This window comes from Nicotiana tomentosiformis, chromosome 6 (assembly GCF_000390325.3).
Source record: "Nicotiana tomentosiformis chromosome 6, ASM39032v3, whole genome shotgun sequence".
Classification (NCBI taxonomy): Eukaryota; Viridiplantae; Streptophyta; class Magnoliopsida; order Solanales; family Solanaceae; genus Nicotiana; species Nicotiana tomentosiformis.
The window spans coordinates 50,133,531-50,146,826 of NC_090817.1; the positions used below are offsets into that span (position 1 = coordinate 50,133,531).

The window sequence follows — 13,296 nt, forward strand, 5'->3', positions numbered from 1 at the left end:
TACATCGTATCATTGTTTTCGGGCTAGTATCATGACATTGTGAACCCATGAGAGAGAGACTAGAGAGATTGATGACTGAGTGAGGCCGAGGTCCTGATTATGAGTGACATTTATGGGATCGGGCTGCATGCCGCAACGGTTATATTGATTTATGATAGCGCTTGGGCTTAAGGAGCCCCTCCGGAGTCTGCACACACCCCCAGTGAGAGCAGTTGATATTATTGAGGGATGGATCTTTCCTGGACATGGATCTTGTCCGAAGCATTTTATACCTGGAGATGGATCTTCTCCACGGGCTGGATAATCCATACTCGGTACTGGGTGATTGATGGTCAGTGATGTATATATTCCAGGATGGATCTTCCCTGGGCCATATACAGTACCAAGTGATTGAGCATTTGAGAGCGTGAGAATATGAGGCTGTCAGCATGGTGCATCACATACAGTATGTGCATTGGCATGGTAGAAGTAGGGGAGTTATATTCTTTATATCATTCAGATTTGATCCATTTTACAGTTTTAAGATATCTACCGAACTTGAAAGTATGTCTACATTTCTGCACTATTATTTTATGTATTGAGCTGTGCCGGTTGAGTTCGTCACTACTTTCAATAAACAGTTTGGGCTTGTTACTTACCGAGTTGGTTGTACTCACGCTATACCCTGCACCTCATGTGCAGATCCAGGTACTTCTTGTTATGGCGGTTGTTGAGTGAGGAGTCGAGATCTCGAAGACTATCGAGGTAGCTGCTATGGCATTCGCAGGCCTTGACTCTCCTTTATTTTCTTTATCTATATTTCAATTCCTATTTCCTCAGACATTGTAGTAGACTGTATCCCTGTATAGATGCTCATGTACTCGGTGACACCCCGATTTTTAGGAGAGATTTATATTGCGTTGTGGTTTTATTTCGGTTTTTAAATGGTTTCTCAAATATTAACTGGTTCCGTTTTATTTTCAATGTTTCTACTTGGTGATCTGCTTGAGTAGTTGGCTTGCCTAGTTCAACGATAGGTGCCATCACGACGGTTGGTTTTGGGGTCATGACAGATACACCTCCACCCGCATATATTGGGTAAGGCGGCAAGGCCGCTCTGTGTAGAGATTATGGTATTGTGATACACCTCCACCTGCATATATTGGGGTGAGGCGGCAGGGCCGCTTTGTGTAGGGATTGTGGTATTGTGGTACACCTCCACCCGCGTATATTAAGGTAAGGCGGCGGCGCCGCTTTGTGTAGAGATTGTGGAGTTGTGGTACACCTCCACCCGCATATATTGGGGTTAGGCAGCAGGGCCGCTTTATGTAGAGATTGTGGTATTGTGATACACCTCCACCCGCATATATTGGGGTGAAGCGGTAGGTCCGCTTTGTGAAGGGATTGTGGTATTGTGATACACCTTCACCCGCATATATTGGGGTGAGTTACAGTATTTTCATATGTTGTTTTGACTGCATTACATACGAGTACTATTCCATATGTACTCACGTCCCTTTTGCCGTGGGCGCTGCATCTTTTAATGGATGCGGGTATACTTCTACTGGATGATATGGATCTTTGATAGGGATCTTCTTCACTACTCAGCTTATGGTGAGCCCGCTATAGTTCTAGTGCGTGTTTGGGTCTAGTTCATTTTATGTATTTAGGTATCTATTGTCATAGAAGCTCAATGTACACTGTGGGTCATGTAATTAAAGATTTGAGTTTTGTCATGTATTTATATTCACAGTATTTACAGATATTTATAAAGTTGTGTAACCATCATCAAGATCTAATTATGTTATGGTAAATCATGCATGAGTAATGATGAGAGGTTAATATAAATTAGGCTTGCTCGACTGGGTTTACTCGGTTGAGCGCCGGTCGTGCTCCTTGAGTTCGGGGCGTGACAAAATTGGTATCAGAGAATGGTTTAGGAATCCTAAGGTGTAATGGAACTTTGTCAGTAGAGTCTCTCTTATCAGTTTTTTTCCGGCCACACTTATAATAGGGAGGCTACAACGACATTTAGGAAATGTTTCTCTTCTTCTGTACCCGATCATGTGTTAAGGTTCCAAGTTAGTCTCGGAGTTCCCTTGTTAATATCAAGGAATGTATGCATATCATGCTACTAAATGAGAAAGGATTAAGGATTAAAGGAATGATGCACATAACATACATAATGTATGAGGTGCCAAATTGTCTCGTAATGGAGGAAGGAAAAGTCAAGGATACGACCAGGGTAAGCAAGGTCATAGAGTTGGTCTCGAGAGTCATGGTTGTTGTTTTCAGGTATATGGTGCCATGTGGTGTTATATATATGTTGTTTAGGATTGATTTCAGGGATTCTCCGGTAGGTGGATATGCCCAATTACAAAGGAAACTCTGCCAAATTTTCTGAAACATTTGGGAGATTTAGATGTGCGAAAGAAGAGATAAATTATGTTATGTGTTTGGGGGAGGACTCTACTTCTCATTCGAGGACGAATGATCCTAAGTGGGGGGAATGTAGCACCCCGAAAAAATTCGAAATACTTAAGCTCTATTAAGAAAATTGATATGTGCTAATTATATTATTTTGTGTGGAGACGAGGACTATTAATATGATGGATATCAATCGAATATGATAATAAGTGTACGAGGAATATTATAGGTGATATGGGGTCTAAGGAGAGGCCTAAGTCTCAGCCAAGTTAGAAAATTACATGATAGACTAAAGTTCCAAATAAGTACACAGAAGACCAAACTTTGGATGAGCATATCTACATATATATAAAGGTTTATGTGATGAACAACTTAAAAATGAAAGATCTTTGAGTATAGTTTCTAACGCTTCAAACCGTCCGTCATTTGGACACTCCTACAAGAGGTTATTACCAAATTACCAAATGCATGCAGAATGTGATACTACCGCGCCGCCCCATGTGAAGCCCTTGTGGGGATTTCAAGAACACTTCAAAATTTCATTTCTAGGCACATATTTCACTACCGCGGTGCCACATGCGGCGCACCACGCGGTGTCGCATGCGGCGTGCCCCGCGGTGCCGCATGCGGCGCGGCTGTGCAAATTTTGGGGATTTTACAACCCAATCCCATTTTAATAAATAGCCTTTGGGGCTTTATTTGGCGATGATTTTCTGTTGAGTTTAGAGAGAAGTGAGAGTGTTCTATAGATATGAAGTAGATGAAGTGTTTTGTTCATTAAGATCTTTTTCAAGCCTTGAAATCCAACAAGGAAATCCCTAAAGATCTTCACTAAAGTGGTAAGATTCAAACCCCTAGTCTTCAATTTCGAGTTTGGGGTAAAAGCTGAGTTATTGGGAGTATGCTTCTTGGGTGTAAGAGTATTAGTTATACATGCTTGTACCAATACTGTTTGTGGGAAGATTGTTGAGCTAAAATAAGTAAAGATTGGGTGTTGGAATGAAGGAAATCTTGTAGAAGAACCTTGTCGTCAAATTTGCATACCTAGTGTTTGATGAAATGCTTGAATGAGCTGAAACAATGAATATCATCCTAGTTTGTGTTCAATTTTGTTATGTCTCAAAATAGATTTGGAATGCTAGGATTTTTGGAATGTTGTAGTAATTTAATGAAAGCTCAAAGCGAGGTATGTTGGCTAAACATTTCTCCTAGAATTGAATCCCATGAGGTTCTTGTAAGTCTCGAGTTATTCATTATAAATTACCTATTCCGAATAAGCCTTGTGTTGAAAGGTATATGTTAAAAATGTGTTTTGGATGCTCTTACCATATGATGTTATCCTTCGGGAATGTGTTCAAAGCATGAGTTGGGTATACAAATGTTATGACTCCAAGTAGTGTTTCAAGATAAGGCTATTATGCCAAATTGTGTAAGAAGTCCCAATGCGCATGAGACTCTTAATTGCTCATAGGTGTACTAAAAGTCGTGATTAGGGATTCCTTGTTGTCGATAATCAATAAATATGCTTGAAAATGAAAGTAGTGAGTTGGGGATATAAAGTGTGAATACCGTGCCAAGAATGAAAGCTATATTGTGGCCAATGACGCCAATGGAATGAATTGACGTGTGAAATATTATGAAATGAGCCTTGATTCAACTATTCCAAATTGACTCCGAAACTATAATCATCCAAAAGCTTATGTACTCAACTATGTCCAAATGTGGTTGTTCTAACTAATGCTATGCTTGGTAGGTATTTCCAATATGTTTTTAGTTCTTACATATTCATGAGTTGAGACTGTGTATTGCCCTTTTTTTGAAAGGTTATGAGAGGAACGTATTTGTACTTATGTTACCAATATGTTATAAGCTGCTACGCCCTCATAAGGAGAGGCTATGGTGTTCCTAAATATTTTAAATGTTTTTGATATCCTATTATCACCCATGGCAAGTACAAGTAAGTGATGATATGAACATGAAATGTAATCGTTTGCCAAAAAAGAGAACTATAGTTGTATGCTTCTGAAATAATGTATGTAAATGACCTCGAGTGTTAAGTACCCAGGAGTCATGAACTTAGCTAATGACCTCAAGATGTCAAGTGAGTGAATAATGAGATGAAATGGAGATGTCCTATGCTAAATGATGATGAACCTTAAGAAAAGTAATTGGGCTTACGTGCCATTGAAATTGACTTATTGATTTACCATGCAAATGCTAATGTGACGAGTTGTGTTTCTCCATGATGAGCATGAACATGAAGTATTCCAATGATATCGAAATTATGACCTTAAATGTAATGTTAATCATGCCGATTTGAGTTTTTATATGGTATCGTGATACATCTCCACTCGCATATATTGGGGTGAGGCGGCAAGGCCGCTTTGTGTAAGGATTGTGGTATCGTGATACACCTCCACCCGCATATATTGGGGTGAGGCGACAGGGCCACTTTGTGTAGGGATTGTTGTATTATGGAACACCTTCACCCACATATATTGGGGTGAGGCGGCAGGGCCGCTTTGTATAGGGATTGTAGTATTATGGTACACCTCCACCCGCATATATTGGGGTGAGGCGACATGGCCGCTTAGTATAGGGATTGTGATATTGTGGTACACCTCCACCCGTATATATTGAGGTGAGGCGGCGGGGCTTCTTTGTGTAGGGATTGTGGTGTTGTCATACACCTCCACCCGCATATATTGGGGGTGAGGCGGCAGGGCCGCTTTGCGTAGAGATTGTGGTATTGTGATACACCTCCACCCGCATATATTGGGGTGAGGCGGCAGGTCCTCTTTGTGAAGGGATTGTGGTATTATGGTACACCTCCACCCGCATATATATTGGGGTGAGGCGACAAGGCCGCTTTGTGTAGAGATTGTGTTATTGTGCTACGCCTCCACCCGTATATATTGGGGTGAAGCGGAAAGGCCGCTTTGTGTAGAGATTGTGTTATTTTGCTACACCTCCACCCACATATATTGGGGTAAGGAGGCAGGCCCGCTTTGTGTAGAGATTGTGGTATTGTGATACACCCTTACCCGCATATATTAGGGTGAGGCGGAAGGACCGCTTTGTGTAGAGATTATGGTATTGTGATACACCTCCACCCGCATATATTGGGGTAAGGCGGCAAGCCCCTTTATGTAGAGATTGTGGTACTGTGATACACCTCCGCCCGCATATATTAGGGTGAGGCGGCAGGGCCGCTTTGTGTAGAGATTGTGGTATCGTGATACACCTTCACCCGCATATGTTGGGTTGAGGCGGCATGGCCGCTTTGTGTAAAGGTGGTTATAGAGGATCCCCAACTGCTATCTAAGCGCTTTTTACTGTTACCATCATTCATCATATTCATGTTGTATTTCCAAGCCCTTGAATAGGTGTATCTGTATTGTGTAAATGAACACTGTGAACGGTCTATGAAATGCACAGGTGTATTGTATAGGTGATTTTATGAATGGTCTATGAGACACATAGGTGCATAATATGATATGTAAACACTAAGGACGGTCTATGAAATGTATATGTGTAAAATAAGGGAGGAAGGTGCCACTTTCATTGGACTTGTTTGTACATGTCGTTACAATTACATTATATTATGTATTCCACATATAATTCATATGGCTCTGTTGATCCTAAAGGAAGTTTAGAATGATGCAAGTATAATAAAACTTGAAATGTCATTCTATGGGATGTTTAGTAGTTTCTTGATGTACTTTATTTGCCTCTTATTTGAGTTACCATATTTTCATATGTTGTTTTGACTGCCTTACATACGAGTACTATTCCACATGTACTCGTGTCCCTTTTACCGGGGGCGCTGCATCTTTTAATGGATGCAGGTATACTTCTACAGGATGATATGGATCTTTGATATGGATCTTCTTCACTACTCCGCTTATGGTGAGCCCGCTATAGTTTTAATGGGTGTTTGGGTCTAGTTCATTTTATGTATTTAGGTATCTATTGTCATAGAAGTTCCATGTACATTATGGGTCACGTAATTAAAGATTTGACTTTTGCGTTTATTTATGTTCACAATATTTCCAGATATTTATAAAGTTGTTTAACCATCATGAAAAAGAATTTATGGGCCATTGAGCCAAATGTATTCAACATGAAAATCAATATCTAATTATGTTATTGTAAATCATGCATGAGTAATGATGAGAGGTTAATGTAAATTAGGCTTGCTCGACTGGGTTTACTCGGTTGAGCGTCGGTCGCGCTACATGAGTTCGGGGCGTGACAAACTTTGTATCAGAGCATGGTTTAGGAGTCATAAGGTGTCATGGAGCTTTGTCAGTAGAGTCCCTCTTATCATTTTGTTTCCGGCCACACTTATAATAGGGAGGCTACAACGACATTTAGGAAATGTTTCTCTTCTTCTATACCCGATCGTGCATTAAGGTTCCGAGTTAGTCTCGGAGTTCCCTTGTTAATATCAAGGAATGTTTGCATATCGTGCTACGAAATGAGAAAGGATTAAGGAGTAAAGGAATGATGCACATAACATACATAATGTATGAGGTTCCAAATTGTCTCGTAATGGAGGAAGGAAAAGTCAAGGATACGACCAGGGTAAGCAAGGTCATAGAGTTGGTCTCGAGAGTTATGGTTGTTGTTTTCAGGTATATGGTGCCATGTGGTGTTATATATATGTTGTTTAGGATTGATTTTAGGGATTCTCCGGCAGGTGGATAGGCCCAATTACAAAGGAAACTCTGCCGAAATGTCTGAAACATTTGGGAGATTTAGATGTGCGAAAGAAGAGATAAATTATGTTATGTGTTTGGGGGGCGGACTCTACTTCTCATTCGAGGACGAATGATCCTAAGTGGGAGAGAATGTAGCACCCCAAAAATTTTTGAAGTACTTAAGCTCTATTAAGAAAATTGATGTGTACTAATTATATTATTTTGTGTGGAGATGAGGACTATTAATATGATGGATATCAATATAATATGATAATAAGTATACGAGAAATATTATAGGTGATGTGGGGTCTAAGGAGAGGCCTAAGTCTAAGCCAAGTTGGAAAATTACATGATAGAATAAAGTTCTAAATGAGTACACAGAAGACCAAACTATGGACGAGCATATCTACATATATATAAAGATTTATGTGACGAACAACCTAAAAAAATGAAAGATGTTCGAGTATAGTTTCTAACGCTTCAAACCGTCCGTCATTTGGACACTCTTACAAGAAATTATGACCAAATTACCAAATGTATGAAGAATGTGATACTACCGCGCCGCCCCATGTGATGCCCATGTGGGGATTTCGAGAGCACTTCAAAATTTCGTTTCTAGGCACATTTTTCACTACCACGGCGCGCCCCACGGTGCCGCATGCGGCGCTCCCCGTGGTGCCGCATGCGGCGCGGCTGAGCAAATTTTGGGGTCTTTACAACCCGATCCCATTTTAATAAATAGCCTTTGGGGCTTTATTTGGGGATGATTTTCTGTTGAGTTTAGAGAGAAGTGAGAGTATTCTAGAGAGAGGAAGTAGATGAAGTGTTTTGTTCATCAAGATCTTTTTCAAGCCTTGAAATCAAACAAGGAAATCTCTCAAGATCTTCACTCAAGTGGTAAGATTCAAACCCCTAGTCTTCAATTTCGAGTTTGGGGTAAAAGATGAGTGATTGGGAGTATGCTTCTTGGGTGTAAGAGTATTAGTTATACATGCTTGTACCAATACTGTTTGTGGGAAGATTGTTGAGCTAAAATAAGTAAAGATTGGATTGTGGAATGAAGGAAATCTTGTAGAAGAACCTTGTCGTCAAATTTGCACACCTAGTATTTGATGAAATGCTCGAATGAGCTGAAACCATGAATATCTTCCCAATTTGTGTTCAATTTTGTTATGTCTCAAAATAGATTTGGATTGCTAGGATTTTTGGAATGTTGTAGTAATTTAATGAAAGCTCAAAGCGAGGTATGTTGGCTAAACATTTCTCTTAGAATTGAATCCCATGAGGTTCTTGTAAGTCTCGAGTTATTCATTATAAATTAACTATTCCGAATAAGCCTTTTGTTAAAAGGTATATGTTAAAAATATGTTTCGGATGCTCTTATCATATGATGTTATCCTTCGGGAATGTGTTCAAAGCATGAGTTGGGTATACAAATGTTATGACTCCAAGTAGTGTTTCAAGTGAAGGCTATTATGCCAAATTGTGTAAGAAGTCCCAATGCGCATGAGACTCTTAATTGCTCATAGGTGTACTAAAAGTCGTGATTAGGGATTCCTTGTTGTCGATAATCAATAAAGATGCTTGAAAGTGAAAATAGTGAGTTGGGGATATAAAGTGTGAACACCTTGCCAAGAATGAAAGCTATATTGTGTCCAATGGCGCCAATGGAATGAATTGACGTGTGAAATATTATGTAATGAGCCTTGATTCAACTATTCCAAATTGACTCCGAAAATATAATTATCCAAAAGCTTATGTACTCAACTCATGTCCAAATATGGTTGTTCTAACTAATGCTATGCTTGGTAGGTATTTCCAATATGTTTTGAGTTCTTACATATTCATAAGTTGAGACTGTGTATTGCCCTTTTTGTTAAAGGTTATGAGAGGAACATATTTGTACTTATGTTTCCAATGTGTTATAAGCTGCTACGCCCTCATAAGGAGAGGCTATGGTATTCCTAAATATTTTAAATGTTTTTGATATCCTATGATCACCCATGGCAAGTACAAGTAAGTGATGATATGAACATGAAATGTAATCATTTGCCAAAAAAGAGAACTATAGTTGTATGCTTCTGAAATAATGTATTGAAATGACCTCAAGTGTTAAGTGCACAGGAGTCATGAACTTAGCTAATGACCTCAAGATGTCAAGTGAGTGAATAATGAGATGAAATGGAGATGTCCTATGCTAAATAATGATGAACCTTAAGAAAAGTAATTGGGTTCATGTGCCATTGAAATTGACTTATTGATTTACCATGCATGTTGTTACACCCCATATTTTTGTACGTGAAAGTACGCTATAAGTAAATTGATAAAAGCTCGGGAATGAGATGTTATATCCCGAATTTTTGTACGTTAAATTTTCGTCATAAGGTAATCGACGTAAGTTCGGGAATGAGATTATTTTGAGATTATAAGTATTATGCTACTTCAATCCAGTGATAACTAAATCCGTAAAGGTGAGAGGGTGATCGAGTGGAAGAAAATGAGTTTTTTCAACTTTGACATTTTAAGGTAAAATTCGGCCCGAGCTAAAATACTCGGTATTTATAGACTAGTACCATACAAGGTACCACATGGCCATGATAGTAAGGTGTATAAGCTATGTTAAAAGTGAGTAGTATTTTAAGTAAGTTGAGATAATTCTTAATTATGGGGGTAATTGATTAATTATTGAGTAATGGGATATTACCTAATTAATTGGAGATATATTGGATAAGTATTAAAGAGCATGAGGTGGCAGCCCCCCATGCAAGCCAAGTGACTCACAACTTAAAATGGAAGGTGGCTATCTTAAATGTTATACACATGACACTTACGTGGGTATATTAAAAGTTTGGCATATTGGGCTTCATTAGCCTTAAAATAATCAAGGTAAGCTTATAGCTTTCTTCATAAGCTCAAACATGTGCAAGAACGAAAGTTAATCTCACTTCAACAATAACGGACATTAATCTTGAAACAAAACAATTCCAACGAGATTTCTTAGCACTGTAGCAACGTGATATTTTGCGATTCTAAAGGAGTACGATGCAACCTTTTCCAAGAATATCATACGGATTTTTCCCTACTCCAGGTATGTTAAGGCTATCTCTTCTTTCCTTTTGGCATGATCTATACGACATGAACAAAATGAGCAAATGATGCCGAACTCCCAACCTGGCTCTGATACCAAATGTTAAAAATTGTCAGTAGCATATATGAGAAAGCAACAGACAATGAAAGTACTTAATTGACTTGAGTAATATATCAAATACATCCGATACTTTAAATAGAAGAAAACTAATAACTGAAGACACCTGCAGCTGGCTTCTCCTTTTTCACTCCAATTGCTACATTCATCTCAAACATCACCGTCTCCTCACCCACTCTAAGCATGAGTTTTCTATCATGTATATCCAATATAGCTCTACCCGTTACTAAAAATGGTCTTTCTAGGTTGAGGGAAACCTTCTTTTTCTCCTCCATATTTACCACTATAAAATCTATAGGAAATACAAACATATCTACCCGAACTAATACATCTTCCACTATCCCCTCGGGTATTATAGTTGTTTGGTCTGCCAGGTGCAAAGATATTGGTGCAGACCTTATCTCTCCAAGCTCATTCTCCAGTTTTCTGTAAATAGACAAAGGCATTAAATTAATTGAGGTACCAGAATCACACAAAGACTTATCAAAATTAAGAGTGCCTAACGAGCAAGGTATAGTAAAACTCCCTGGATCTCCACACTTTTGTGTTAATTTGTTTTGCAAGATCGCGCTGCAATGCTCTGTGAGCTTGATCACTGAGGCCTCTTCTATCTTTCTTTTCTTTGTCAGGATTTCCTTCAAGAACTTAGCATAAGCTGACATTTGGGAGAGAACTTAAGTAAATGGAAAATTTACATTAACTTATTTCAACATATCCAGAAATCTCTCAAATTGCTTGTCAAACTTCTCTCTATAAAGCTTTTGGGGAAAAGGTAAAGCAGGCATGTGCTTTCTCTCTTCAGATTCATCCCTTCGTAAATTCTCTTCCTTCTTCTTTTTTCTCATCTCCCTTCTTGCCTTTCTTCTTCTCAGTCTTTTTATCATCTTCAATTTTCAGCTCCTTCCCACTTTCTTTTTCAGGCCCAGCTTCTTTGTGAATTAGAGCGGGATCTTTAAACACTTGTACGCTTCTCAAGGTTACATCATTTACCATTTATTTGGGATTCTTTTTAGTATCAACTGGCAGAGTACCCGGGATTCTCTCAGATAATATAGTTGTAATTTGTCCCACTTGTCTCTCCAAGTTACGCAAACCTGTCCCAAGTTCTTTGATAGCTGCACCACGAGCATCTAATATCTCATCAGTCTTGACAATGAAGGATTTCATCAGATCTTCTAACCCATACTGAATTGGCTGTTGAGGCTGAAATTGCGGCCTCGGTTGATTCACAAAACTAGGAGCTCCTTGAAATCTGGAGTTATTTTGTTGCCATGCATATGCTGTACCCCCAAGTTAACTCCATGAAAAACTGGGGTGCTTCTGACCCATTACATTGAAGTTATAATTACCGACAGTATTAACTTCCTTAGTTGAGGCTTGACACTCATGAGTAGGGTATCCTCTTCCACATATGTCACATGCTGCATGAGGCTCATTATGTATCAAAGCTAAGGTCATCTTCCTTATTTCTTTTTCCATGGTATCAAGCTGTACCTGCACAGATGTGTTAGCATCAACCTGGTGAACACCATTCAACCTTCTTCTTTTAGCAATTCTAGAGGGCCACTGATTTGCATCTTCAGAAAATTCATCGAGAATAGTGACTATCTCCTCTGGTGTCTTCTTCATCAATGGACCTCTACCTGCGTTGCTCAATGTTCTGCGTGTAGCCGGTGTCAATCCATCCCAAAAATCCTGGAGTTGCATCCAGAGTTCAATCCCGCTATGTTTACACTTTTGCACTATCTCTTTAAACCTTTCCCAAGCTTCAAACACTGTTTCAGTCTCACTCTGGCAGAAGTTATGGATTTCTCTTCTAAACTTGCCCGTTTTAGCTGAGGAGAAATATTTAGCAAGAAATTTTCTGGTAATCTCCTCCCATATTCTAATCGATCCATGGGGCAAGCTTCGAAGCCAGTGCTTTGTATCATCTTTAAGTGTGAAGGGGAATGCCCTTAGGTAACCTACATCTTGTGACACACCATTATATTGAAAGGTGTTCATTATCTCCTCGAAGTCCATCAGATGATTGTTTGGATCTTCGTTCATCTTTCCCCTGAAGACACAACTATTTTGAAGCGTTTGGAGCAACCCTTGCTTCAGCTTAAAATTATTAGCTGGCACTGGAGGTGGCCTCACACTTGACAAGTCTTGGTTGTAGACCAGTCTAGTATAATCACCAAGTGGTCTCCCTTGACAGGGAGCTATGTTTCCGAACTGGTCTGCACCCACGGGCTGATTCTGAGCCATTCTCCGAGACCTCTCATCCTCATAAGCAATTTGTGCATCTCTAAGTGCTGCTTCTTCAGCATCCCTTGCAGCTTTCTCTCTGAGTTGGGCAGCCTCTCTCGCAGCCAAATCAACATTATCATCATCTCCAGCCATGTCTTCCTTGGTTGAGGATTGCCCAACCTTCTCTAATTTCTCGACGAGATTTCTTTCCTTCCTCAATTGTCGCAGTTATTTCTCGATTTTTGGTTTGTATGGTTGCAATTACTTACCAGAAGATCGAGTCATGCACCAATCTAACCTGTAGCCTGCGCACAGTCAAAGAACACCAAACGTAAAAAGGGAAAAATAAAATAAAATAAAAAGAAAAATTCCTGAATTAGCACTACAAACTATTTCAAACACTATTAATTGCCAATCCCCGGCAACGACACCAAAATTTTACGAGCGCAAAACACACACTAAAATATGCTCGCTAGTCGAATATAGAAAATTATAATATCGTATCCACAGGGAGAAGATAGGGTTGATAGGATAGGTGCAAGACAAATTTTTTGGATTTTAATCTAGATAATTCACTTCTAATGTTCAAGTGAGTCTCTCGAATTCACTTGGTTATTAGTTCAATTGATTAGTAGAAACTTCTCTCTTGATTAAGTCTCAACCTCACAAGATGAACCAATTTTAAGCATGCGAAGATATGCAAGAATTCGTAGTGGATTGGTCTTTAGGAGAACCTCTCTCGATTATCCT

The 13,296-nt window shown here is 39.3% G+C and overlaps 1 protein-coding gene across 1 annotated transcript; it reads right to left on the reverse strand.

The window, feature by feature from the left end:
* Positions 1–11,307: 11,307 nt before the first annotated feature.
* LOC138893972 (uncharacterized) lies at positions 11,308–12,699 on the reverse strand. The gene is made up of 2 exons (XM_070178644.1): positions 11,664–12,699; positions 11,308–11,594 (listed from the first exon to the last, which is right to left on the reverse strand). Exons 1-2 carry the CDS (start codon positions 12,697–12,699, stop codon positions 11,308–11,310), a joined length of 1,323 nt encoding a protein of 440 aa, XP_070034745.1.
* Positions 12,700–13,296: the final 597 nt, after the last annotated feature.

What these genes read in the sequence shown, in the direction of transcription:
- LOC138893972 (XM_070178644.1), bottom strand. Translation starts at nt 12,699, where the DNA reads ATGGCTGGAGATGATGATAATGTTGATTTGGCTGCGAGAGAGGCTGCC. An exon ending in TAAGGAAGTTAATACTGTCG is followed by an intron (nt 11,595 to 11,663) that starts GTAATTATAACT and finishes TTGGGGGTACAG; the next exon opens with CATATGCATGGCAACAAAAT.